This window comes from Melospiza melodia, chromosome 3 (genome assembly GCF_035770615.1).
Source record: "Melospiza melodia melodia isolate bMelMel2 chromosome 3, bMelMel2.pri, whole genome shotgun sequence".
In the NCBI taxonomy this organism is placed as follows: Eukaryota; Metazoa; Chordata; class Aves; order Passeriformes; family Passerellidae; genus Melospiza; species Melospiza melodia.
The window spans coordinates 26,272,100-26,284,568 of NC_086196.1; the positions used below are offsets into that span (position 1 = coordinate 26,272,100).

At 39.5% G+C, this 12,469-nt stretch overlaps 1 protein-coding gene across 1 annotated transcript in view; it reads right to left on the reverse strand.

Annotated features, from left to right (window-relative positions):
• Nucleotides 1-12,469, reverse strand: part of ROS1 (ROS proto-oncogene 1, receptor tyrosine kinase) — a 67,329-nt gene that overhangs the window by 43,988 nt on the left and 10,872 nt on the right. The window contains exons 9-17 of the mRNA XM_063151060.1: nucleotides 12,370-12,446; nucleotides 10,110-10,232; nucleotides 8,968-9,152; nucleotides 7,792-7,889; nucleotides 6,751-7,262; nucleotides 5,944-6,156; nucleotides 4,985-5,095; nucleotides 4,296-4,477; nucleotides 3,149-3,340 (exon numbers count right to left, since the gene is read on the reverse strand). Coding sequence (XP_063007130.1) covers nucleotides 3,149-3,340; nucleotides 4,296-4,477; nucleotides 4,985-5,095; nucleotides 5,944-6,156; nucleotides 6,751-7,262; nucleotides 7,792-7,889; nucleotides 8,968-9,152; nucleotides 10,110-10,232; nucleotides 12,370-12,446 — 1,693 coding nt within the window. The remainder of the gene's footprint in view (nucleotides 1-3,148; nucleotides 3,341-4,295; nucleotides 4,478-4,984; nucleotides 5,096-5,943; nucleotides 6,157-6,750; nucleotides 7,263-7,791; nucleotides 7,890-8,967; nucleotides 9,153-10,109; nucleotides 10,233-12,369; nucleotides 12,447-12,469) is intronic.

A 12,469-nucleotide genomic window follows, 5' to 3' on the forward strand; every position in this document is an offset into this window, starting at 1 on the left:
CTCTTCATTAATAAACTGCAAAAGATGATGACAGGAAAGCAAATGCTATATCACTTAGTTGTCTGTTGCTCCTTATGTAATCACATTCTTGACATATTTCTGTTGACGTTGTATGTCAGAAAATCAAGGTTTGAATGATTGCTCCTGTAGGTTGTCCTGTTAAAAATATCTCACAGCGTGTATGTGCCCAAGTGTATATTTAGTCAGTCGTGCTATATTTTATCCCATTTACCTATTCTCCCTCCCATGCTCCACACTAAATGACACCTTCCTGAATTTATGTTGCCATTTTGAACCTTTGGGTCCTTCTTCCTTGCCCCAATTTTTTTTTCTGCAGGTATTACATTTTCCTATAGATGTGTCCATCTTCTTTATCCTGACCCCTGTATCCTCATTATTAAAAGGCAAATAAATATTTGTACTATTCATTTTCAGGAGTTAGGCAGCAGTTTAACACCTCCTTTCCGTGATGCTTCAAAAGCAGGCAAGCACTTCCCAGCTCATGAGAGGGACTAGTTTCTGGGCACAACATGTATTTGTGATGGTGCAGTGTACCCGAACATCATGACATGCAGGATAAACTTAGCTATTTGAAATACCCTTTGACTAAAAATATTGAAACCACACCTAAAAGGGTCCTGGCCCCACTTCCATATAATGCACTTTGCTGCTCCTCTATAAAATTACTTTTGTTCTATCATACTGTACAGTGTAAACAACTTAGTAAGAGCTTTGGAAAGTCTATGCCAGATCCTAAGTTGGAATAAATCAGAGGAGTTCTGCTCAAATCAATCAAGCTCTGCCAATACACACCAGCTGAGCTAAACAACTGATCAGAAAACAAAATAATTGCCATAGAAGGATTTAGTTCCTGCCAAAGAAATTAGACTTTCAAAGCTCTGCCTTTGTATTTGTTTAGGAAACCTGCCATTTTTACAGTAGGCTCTTCTATTCCTATTCCTAGCATTCAGATTTCAAGCTAAAAGGAAGTACAGCTACAAACTGCTGAAGATCCAGCTGAACAGCAATTCTTTATCAGAAAAACAGATGGCAAATACCAATAAGAATCACTTACATGGAGAACATTCTTTAACTGTTGGATAACAGCAATTAACTATTACATCTGTACTTTAATACTGAGATAAAACATGCCCTTTTCACATAAAGAGCTTCATTGTGCAAAGAAAATACATATTAGTACCTGTGCAAACATATATTTGCCTCTTGATATTGAAACAGTAACAACCAGATCAACAATTCCACCATTAAAGAATGCTGTGCTGTCCTTTTTTTTTTCTGATAGTTTTATTCTGAGATTTATTTTAATAAAGAAACACCTGTCAGCTACAACTGGTCACTTCTCAATCTAGACATTTGTACTTGGCTTTTTGCCTGTGTGCATCACAGCAGGAGGCTGAGTTCAGAAGTCAGTGCACAGAATAGGGCAGCAGAGAAGCAGGAGAGGAGATGTTTGTTTGTAGGAGGTGTGAATAAGTGAATGGTTGAAGGCTGGTATCACTGACATAGAGAAAGGTGCAGAAAAAAAAAAATGACAGGACCAGACAAGCAATCCTACTGCTGCCAAGGTTCCTGAAAGCAAGAACAAGAAATTTGAGGTTAGCATGAGGCGATCCAGAGAAGCAAGTAGAGAATCAAAAGAGAAGGGCAAGGAAGTTGAGGTTTGCCACTTAGAATAAAGTGGAACATGTCAGTCCTTTGCCACAGATCATCCAGAAGATTTGTCCAAGTGTGCTGCTGAGCTTGGACAACATATACCTTCCCATGGAGACAGTCCACACCAGCCAGCTTCCACAGAGGGGTAGGGAGGCTGGGGCTGGGAGATAGATTGGTCTTTGCAGCACAGACTTTTCTCTCATGTACAAAAGTTTTACAGTTCCTCTGTATGCCTTCCTTCTTCCCAAGCCCTCATGGAAGTAAAACATCTGTGAGATTAGTGGGCCTTTCAGAATATTAATTTCCTTTCATGGACTAAACAAGGCCTGGCTTTGTTTTATAATCAGAGAAACACCAAATTCTTTTCTTTTGGGAAAGGAAAGTTAAATGTTTTGGGGGATGATACAAAGCTAACTAAGAGAAATGGATCTCTAAAACTGGAGAGGGTCTTTAATGGACAATCTGGCTTCAGGTTAAATGGGAGTACAATTTGTATGACAGGTGGAATAACAACAAAGACTGGGGTTTAAAGGAAGGAAGAAAGTGAGGGAGGTAGGGAGGAAAGAATATGCTAAGACCTTGGCGGATCTTTTCATGAGGAGAAAACTCAGTCTCAGAGTTCTTCCACTGTGTAGGCAACACCAAATTCCACCTACCAAGAATGAGGTCAAATCTCACATGGTGGCAGAGGCAGGATGGATTTGGAGAAGCTCATCTATGAGGAGGCAGCAGTGAACCAAGTTTTTAAGAGACTTGATAGGACATCAGAGAGGGGTGAATGTAGAAGAAAGGCAGTGGAGAAGTCAGGAGAGATATGGAGGTTGTGCAGGCCTCAGAGCATAACAAAGTGTCTCCAGGTAGGAAAAGGGAGCTACTGATCTTCCACATACTACAGGATCTTTGGTGAGCTATTGGTGGAACTAGCATCTCTATGTTCCCTCTCCTTTCTACTTCTGCATGGGGCCTGTTCTCCACCTAATACAGCTAACACAACAAGTCCCTGTGCCTTTTTTCCTCTGATTGGTGGCAGATGTGGTACCCTCACCAGCACTGTGGCAGCAGCAGCAAGCTGTGCCAGGCTGCAGCAGGGGCAGATGCCATTCCCCCCCTCTCATCACCACAGGTAAAACCTGTAACAGCGCCTCTGCAACCCAAAATGCAACCCTGGTGTCTCTGGCAAGTGCTAAGCCTCAAAACTGGCCCTGTCAGGTCCTGCAAGCTGGGGAACATCACAAAAGAGGCAGGATGCTATGAAGCTCTGGATCCATATTTTGATGTGAAAGCCAGAAGTGACCTTTAGACTTAAATCATCTGGAAAAAAAGAACTTTTCACATGTGGGAAGGAGTAGCATTACAACCACAATTTTGGCAGCTAATGAACACTGACTATATTCAAGAGATCTAAATACTAAAAGACACACTACCTGTCCACCCCATCTCTCACAGAAAGAAAGAGAAGTAAAAAATCAGTCACCTGTTTATCAGAAAACTGTAGCTGCTCTTGTATCGTGAGGTGCTCCTCTCCATTCAATCTTGTGCTCTCCACTGAGTACATCGTGGCCCAGTACAAATAGCCATTTACTGAATCCACAACTAGATCCCTCACTGGGAACACAACATGAGCTACAACGTCTACATGGCCTCCCCACAGTGATTTTCTGTAGATCTAGGGACAAAAGAATTGACTTTAGCATCGCATCAGCTATGATCAGCTTAGTGTACATTAGTGACTTTTCCACATCTGTTTATCAAAAGACAGTGCAAGCCTTCAGCTTTCAAAGCCTAAACCTTTTGCAGTCAAAGTAAAAGGATGAAGAATAATGCAAAATTATTAGTTCATTTTTGCCAGAAAGTAACAAAATAAAAAAGCTGAAATAGCTTTTTCCCTTCGCTTTCCCAGTTTTGGCAGCCTTCTGTCTGACAGAACTTCTCACCCACTTCATATTCACTATTCACAAGTGTAAATGAGGGTGCAAGGCAGTGTGAAATCTGGCCTCCTAGCTCCAGTTTTTAAAACAGCTTCTGACTTTGCACTTACAAGGAATGAAAGGCATAATTTGACAGCACTGCATAAATTAGCACTACAATTTTGAAGTCAGATACCTTTTAAATAATTCACATGTCAGTGTTCTTGATATGAGAGTGTACAAAGTGCAATTGTAATTATTTTTTAACTGCAGTGATCTGCAAAATATCACAGAGCAGAGGTCAACCTTGAAAATCTCTGTGTAAACAAATAGTGCCAAATTTGATTAAAATAAAGTCCATCTACTTCTTGGCTGAGATCAACAGGGCAGCCTCCATTTTTACTATCTTCATTTATTTTCACAATGTTGAATCCAACAAAGCTGTTGATAACATGTTTGATTTGCCTGTTTAGCACCTGGTGAATTCAGTATCCTGCATTAGTGAATGTTAGTGAATATTTTACCCCAAACTTTTTTATAACTGTGGAAAATCACTTAAGTAAAGAAAAGCCTCCTTGTTCTACACTATAACAGCAAAGGTCCAAATGTATCTCAGGTTGCAAGAAATAGGGATTACTTTCCCAAATACTGCCTTAGAGTCTTTATTGTTGACTTAAGGGATTTTTCTTTTTTAAAAAAGGCAGCTATACCTACCGTATTTGCTTTGCCAGCCCAATACAAGCATTGACCCAACCAATCAAAGGCCAACATCCTTGCATGTCTGACGTCAGACACATAAGTGTTCCCATTGGTACCTTTTCTTTTGTTCAACGTCCAGGTTTGAACTTGCCCCATGGAATTAATCCAATAAAGAGTGTTATTATACCAGTCAAGGTCTTGAAGAAAAAATATATGTTAAGCATTACACAAACATGTAAATTAAAAAAAAACAAACATTGTTTTAAAAAACAAAAAGCAGTCAGGCACTTCAGTTTTTTAAAAATCAATACAAATGCACAGTTAGGCTCAGCTAATGTGAAGGTAGATGCTTCCTTACAGGAAATAATGTACATGTATTGTACATATATAACCCTGATTATTATAAATGTATGACATATATTGGGATGCTGGAAGACAGACCTATTTAGTTCAGAGGGTTGATTTTAGCTCTGCTGTAACTGTGGTGATGTCAGAAGGGTTTCACTAAGGATTAGTTTGACTCGTAAAACAGAAGAAAGTGGATGAACCCAAAGTGTTGGCTCAGTGAAGCTGCTGTACTGCACTTCATGACATTCAAGTCTAGAGAACTCTCACCTTTATGTGCTGTTGGTGAAATTTATGGAGAGCTAACAAATGCCAAAAAGCCTGTAGCAGCAGCAGCATGCAAATTGTTTAGTATGTACCTGAAACATTTCTTATATGAGGATAGAGGAGTTCTCCTTGCCTGTAGCTATCCAATCGCTGCTTCCAGAGACCCTCAGGCCCCACAGCCAATATATATGGTTCTTCTTCAGCTACAAAGGAAGAAAACTGCAGTTGTGCACACCAGCAAGCAATTTGTCTTAATATTTGTATTTCAATAGCAGCTGTTCCTGTTCCTGGAAAGCTACAAAAGCACCTTTAAAGCTGCCCCTGTCCTAAGGAATAAAGGACAAAGAAGGAATACATGAAAATATCATAATTTGAGAAATTCAGAGATTCAGGGCATCTTCAGATCCAGAACAATAAGGCAATTTGGAATCCTATTAGATGCTGAAAAATCACTGTGGATTTGGACCTGTCCTTACCAAAGTCAGGTAAATGTCACCCCTAAGCCAGTCCAGCCCCTTAAACTGGAAGCTATTTTCCCCTCAGCCTTAGGTTAATTTGGGTGAACGAGGTTTCAAAAAACATTCCAAAGGCATGGAAATCTCAGACATTTTGCACACATCCATTTTCCCTGATTATCTATGCTCAAATCAAGGATTTTCAGCATTTGGTGAACTGCACTTTTCCATGAATTGTCCTTAATCCTCAGGGCATTGCACAAACCACTTCATCATATAAAATTCCTTACAGAGCAATGAAAAGGGATAACACCTATTTTATTGTATCAAATAATATTTTGATAGAGTATTTGCATTAGAAAAATGTAGATAACTACCAATGTTAATGCATAAATAATATTTAATATTATTCTAGTTTGAAAATCTTACTACTTTAAATAAAAGCAAATTTACTTATCCTGTATTCTTTAATTCTAAGAAAAACCTTTTTGTGCTCCTTATTTTGTAGTCTTTGCCAAAAGTGTGTGCTTCACTAGGTGGAAAGATTTATACACACTTTGTTCTTCATTTTTCCTGTGTGACAAAGCAATTCTCACCTTCTTCTAAAGTTGTACCTCTAAATGACTCTGACCATGGCCCTGCACCAGCAGGAGACACAGCTCTGACTGACACCTCATATGCTGTGAAGCTGGCCAGCCCCTTTACTGTAAGCCTTGTGTTACTAATATTTGAGACAACCCATTCCTCCTCAAATGGGTGTTGAGGCGACACTTTCACATCATAGGTCCAGTTCTGCCAAGCAGATAAACCTGTGTGAAGCAAACAATTGTGTGAGTACAGAGTAAATTGCTGTAACTGGTGATACACAACCTTTGAGAAAGATGTATATTGGAGACTCCTTTCAAAAATGCCAATAGAGTGGAATTAAGAAAGGGATAGATTAAATCCCCTCTGGCCCCATGTTTCAATTCCCCATGAAGCATGACATTAGAACAAAAATTTTCCCTGGCCAGGAGATTTTCTGGTAATCAAAGATACATGCACAGAGGGTAGAAACCATAGCACAGTCACCGATCAAAAGTCATTACACCTCTGCCATCCATTTCCTATGTGATACTAGTACCCAGCATTACTGCTACTCCATAACATACTTAAGATCAAGTTTTGCTTAAAATCCTTGCAGGGGGCATATGAGTTGCCAACACACACTTGTGTTAATTTAGACAATTTAGCTCTTTTACTGGCAAATTACGGGCTAAATTTTTGAAGCAGAGGTAATTCCATAACTTCCATCCATATCTGCTATTGATATCACGAAAGTCCAAATCAAGAAAAGGGAAACCAGAAATTACTTCTGTAGAAAGAAAAGAAATGGGCCTTCAGGGATAATCAGCTGAACTTACTGCTTCCAATGCTGTGTTCAGGAGGTCCCCAGCTGATCACAGCTTGGTCCAATCCAAATAGAACCGTGTCAAGACGAGGAGCAGTTGGTAAAGGAAAAGGCTGAGTTGATGGTCCATAGAAAACCAAGTTGCCAATGCCAAAGTACTCTGGGTACTCGAAATTGCAGTCCACAATGTACTCATTGAAGCTAGAACTTCCCACTGGAGAGACCTCCTCACGGAAAACTGAAGAGCCATCTGTGACTGTAAATGTGTTATCCTCATAAACAAAGCTCTCCATGTCATTAAATCGCACGTGTGATCGCAGCGTGTGAAACTCTGAACCATCAAGAAAACCTGACACAAAGGCCTGCTCTGTTTTGTTGAAGAAAATGAGTCTCTTAGATTGGAAGTTGATTGTGAAGGTTCTCAGAGCACTGGATCTCACCACTGGTGAAGCTGCAGAGGCAGTGCCAGGAACGAGTGGAAGGTTTGCTCTGTATATGCCATCCTCCAGGAGACAGAAGATATAACTGGCCACAGAGCAAAATAAACCCAAATAACTACAGTGCAAGAAGTCTGCAAAGCCACAAATATTTTAGCAGCTAAGACATGTGCCTGTCTTTTTGAACAATAGAAAAATACTTTTGGCAGTATTAGTACATATATACTGGGGGAGTAGACACATCAGTTTTTACCTTCTGGGAATTTTGCATAGCAGATTATTGGAGAATATTTTTCTATAATACCTTAAATGCTAAGCATGAACATTTCAAATTCATAGAGCTTCGTATTCATAAAAGCATGAAATTTCTGAAACTCAAATTTCTTGTTTGGAAAAGCTTTATCTCTTCTGCTAACCCCCTAAAGAAGAAAATGCACAAAACAATACTGCATGGCATCTGTCTTGTTCCAGTTGTTTTGTAACTTGTTATTTGTTGCTCTTTTGTTTTGTTAACTTAAGTGCTTGAAACAGGAACCTAGATGACTAATGAAGTGGAGAAAATTAGAGAGGAGCTTTATAGCACCTTTGGCACCAAGTGCCCAAAGGACTTCACTTACCCATTATAGGGATCAGCTATAACCTTCCTAGGGGATGTCACGTAAAGAGGAGTGACGTCTTCAGCTACCGTGCAATTCTCTAAGTGGCAGACATGTATCTGGGGAATGAGAAGAAAAATGGGTGATGCATTCATAGGCTGTTTGCTCATGAGCAGACAAGCTGACCTGAGATTTCTTCAGGGGATGGAGAGAGTGAAACACCTCTCCCACAGTCCTAGGTCCTTCTGGGCTCCTGAGTGTCCAGTCAGCCAAGGATAACCCTTGTACACAAAGCCACGACAGCTTACCCTGAAGCTGTCAGTCATGCCCATAAGCTGGAGGGAAAATTGGCTATCCAACTGCCTATACTCAATTTGAAGGGTATAGGCAAACTGTTCTTTGAAATGATCTGGCAGGGAAGGGAAGTGCTTTTCTGGTCCTGGAAGGAATACCTTGGAATTCAGACATCTCTGCCACCGGTCTGTTAATCTACAACTCATTTCTATCTTTTCATCACTACTGCTTTTCCTGTTCCCTCCTCCCTGTGCAGTAAGCAAAAGATCAAACATGGCAAGAGGATTAAAAAAATAAAAATCCCCCACTCACCATTATGGGTAGGTTTCTAGTCCTTTGTGCATTAGAGGATTACATGGGTACATGCAAAGTCTGACCATTAGTGCAACTGATGTTTTACGGGTAGGAAATCTAGTGCAGGGTTAATCTCCATTTTCACTTTAAATTGAAGCAGCTGTAATCTGAGCTGTTGCTATTGTATGAAACATTTAACATATTTTGTCAATTATGACAGATGGCAAAAAATCACTATCTAGTTATCTGACCACCTCCTGAGGCCGAGTAGGAAATGAACAGAGTAGATGGGTAACCACGAGAAACAGTGTGCCAATACTGGGTATGAGGAGGGTGTGAAGGCAGTCTCAAAACCAAATTAAAACCAAAACACTTATGTCCTAAGGAGAAAAATAAGGCAAGGAACCAGAGTTCCACATAGGGTGTTTACTTTAAATATGACCTGATAGTCAAGACTTTCTTCTTTTTTAAATTACTAATATGTGAATATTAATGTTGTATTAAAATATTTTTGTAACTATATTTTGTGCATAAATGTCTATACATAATAAAATTTTTCTCATGTAAAATTAATCGTGTAATGGTTCAAATGAAGCACTAGAGCATTACCTTTTCATTCATGACAAAGTATATCTTCTGGTAAAGCCAGTCTACTGAGATGGACACAATATTCCCCCAGCCAGAGTAAAAGAGCATTAGGTTGGATACATCAGACATATTTGCAATTCCTTTCACCCAGATAGAATTCCCTTCAGAAAAATAGACAACTTGCTGATAAATATTCACAGAAATACCTAAAAATAGAAAGATATGTGCACACAGATAAAATAAGAAAGTTTCCATTTTTCAGTTAATTTTTCTACTTGCCTTGAAAATATGTATTTTTCAGTCTGCAACCCACCATCATCATCAGAGAAAAGTTAACTGTTTTTTCTCCTCACTTCTAGTCTTCTTTCAGATAATAAGGAAACATTCCCATTTGCTTTGTAAGTGACAATATTATAGAGAATTGCCCTTCAGAAAGGTAATCAAAGAGAGGACATGTAATATGCAAACTGACACTGATTGCCCCTCTACAGGTCAAACAGATGCAGCTGGCATCTCCTCACAAAGCACCACTCACTCTAGAATTCAAACTTGACATAATCTGTGCCACCTCTGCACTATCCAAGGCTATTTAGTCAGGAGCAACGTTCTTTCTCTGGAGTCTTTGTGGCTCTGAGAAATCTGGTAGATAAACTCAGATTTCCACACTGTCACCAAGGACCAGTGTAGGTAAGAAACATTGGAGTGGCGAGTAATTTGAGATAACATGATTATCTGGTGACTCCGGCTGCTAAATGCCTCATTAGTATGCTAACACATGAGCACTATATTTTAGAACTTGGCATTATTTTATCCAGAAGTTCAAATCACTTCATTTCCCCGTATTCACATTGAGAAAAATTAGATATCAATCGCAGGGAAACGTGGATTCATCTTTCCTCAATTTAGATACCTACAAAGTAAAAAATGAGCCAGCTGCCTAGATACTGTGGAGAAACAGTTGCACTGGGGAGAACCATTTATCGCTTCCTAATGCCTGTCACTTCAAATACATCACATCATGTCCTCAAAGTTCCTATTTCTCCTGATTGACTATAAAGGGAGATTAGACACTGTCTCAAGCCATGTGAGGTGCATTCTTTCCTTGGTGTAAAGAGGTCTTAGTGGCACTTGACAGAAAAGGAGAGAGCCCAGTCTGATTTTACCTGTGATGTTGTGGTGTATAGCATCATTTGGTAGGCACTGAGCAGCTTCGAGGAAATGTCCTGTGTATCTCTTCCTTAAAGACTCTTTTCTGGATAGGAAGAGCCATGCTGCTTTTTCCTTAACTGGCAAGCAGAGAAATTCAGAATTTAGGTGACCACAGCACATGGTTAACTCAGATACATCCTTAATAGCCATGCATGTGCGCCCAAATGTACGTATGTCTGTATGTATCCTTACATTAGCAGTGACAGACCAAAACTTAAACCCTTTGAGTGCTGAAAGTATATGGAGTTATTCACCATTACAGTTGATTCTGGCTCCTCACACAGGGTGAGAACAGGCCATGTGAATTTCACACCATCATTCCTCCAACAATAGACAGTTCCCTAGGGAGGGAAAGTCAGCTGGAGCAAATGAAGCCTTACTGACTCGAGGAAATAAAGGCACTAAGACACCCATGTGACTTCAAGATCCAGCAGAAATAGGACATTTAACCCCTCTGGACTTTGAAAACCCCAGTCAAACTAAAATATTATCTCAGAGAGCTAGAGAAAAGCAAGCCAAGTATGTTTATGCGTTTTATTGTAATGATTAGTGATTTATTCAAAAAACAAGTACCTATTACAGATACAGAAGATAATGGAATAATATCATCTGTTTCAAAGGTGATAAACTTACTATTTTTTTTCTAATAAAGTCACAGAATTTAAAGTCAACAATGATAGTTTTGGTCAAATAAACTGATTTCATGCTTATAAAGGCCCATGTGATTTACATGAAAACCTCTGCAGTAAATCTATACCCTCTGTCTGGTCTATACATAGACCTGGGGAAGATAGCTTGCCTCACTTCTGAATCTCAGATCCTTGGAAATCTAGCACACACCTTGTTAAATTGATTGTTACCTTCATTTTTAAAGATGGTGTATTATTTCAAGTATGATTTTGGCTAATTTCCATCAGCAAACAATCCTTCCCTTTTTTTTCTCCTCTCCAGCTTAAGCAGCTGTCTGCAATCAGATATCATTTCCTCATATGGATATCACAAAACTGTGATCAAATGCTGTCGTAATTTATTCTGATAATCTGCATAGATTGAGCTGTGTGAATTTCTCACATGATGCACTGTGAGTAGTTCCAATAATGATGCTTTCAGAGCAAAGTACAAGAGGCCAATATTACCTTTTTATCTCTTTTCAAGCAATGTTTCTTGCAATCTACTGCAGAAATCAGATTCTGTCCCCCACCCTTGTCGGGGCTCAGATCTACACAGCTCAGTGCCTGATGCAGTAGCACCATTTCTGGACATGATGCATGACAAAAGGCTGTTCCTGTTCATGTTAGCACAGAGAGAAAGTATGTGCCTGTGCAATTCAGGGGGAAACAACTGAAATTTTATGTGGTGACTAGTAAGGGGGGTGGGATGGCTCCCCATCCCCATCAGGTGGGGGTTTCAGGGGCTATGGAGTTTGTTTTCTTGTTTGTTTTCTACCTTAAATTAATTGTTTGCCAATTGCATTGACATAGTAAACACAGTCTGGACTTTTCAAAAATGATACAAATATTTATAACTCAGGGTCAGCCAACCCTAGAGCAAATCTCTGTGAAGCTATAAGTAAGGAAACATCAGTGTGTCTGAGCTAATACAGACAAAAAAAACCCAACAACAATATTTTAAAAAGCACTAGAGAAGCAAGTTCAATGTCTCTAACCAATGGCAATTCAGAGACAGTCTTGAAGTGTTTTCATAAAGCTGAAGCATTTCCAGGTGTTTGACAACTGAATCTTTTCATGAGAAGGGAAGTCTTTTATTTTCTTTCCTAAAAGAACATTTTGATAACATTGATTTCACTCTTATTTGTGTTCTATCTCAACATATGTCTTTCTCTGCCAATTAATTGATAATTCTGCAATTCTTTGAGTAATAGCTATAGTGCATCATTACCTTCAATATTAATTAGTTGATGTAATAAAACAAATACTTCCATGAAAGAGCAAAAGAAAAGTTGGTATGATTTCACATACTTGGCTTGAGATAATTGAGAATTTTTGACAAACAAGTTTCACATTAAGTGATCATTTCCATGCTATGATGCCTTATCGTGTCCACAGCTGGAGAGCAGGACCTCCCTCTGATGTGCTATTGACTCCCCAGTGTACAACTCCTTGATATGTTCACAGCCTAAATATTTGTACTCCTGCCAGGAATGTGGCAGGCCAGGGAACACAGTTTGTCCCCAGGACTCTGCTGCTCCTTTACCTTTAATTGCCAGGGTTGTGATGTTGGCTTCAGCAGGGGGTCCAGCACCGACCTCATTAACTGCCACAATACTGAACCTATGGCACACCAAAGAGACAGG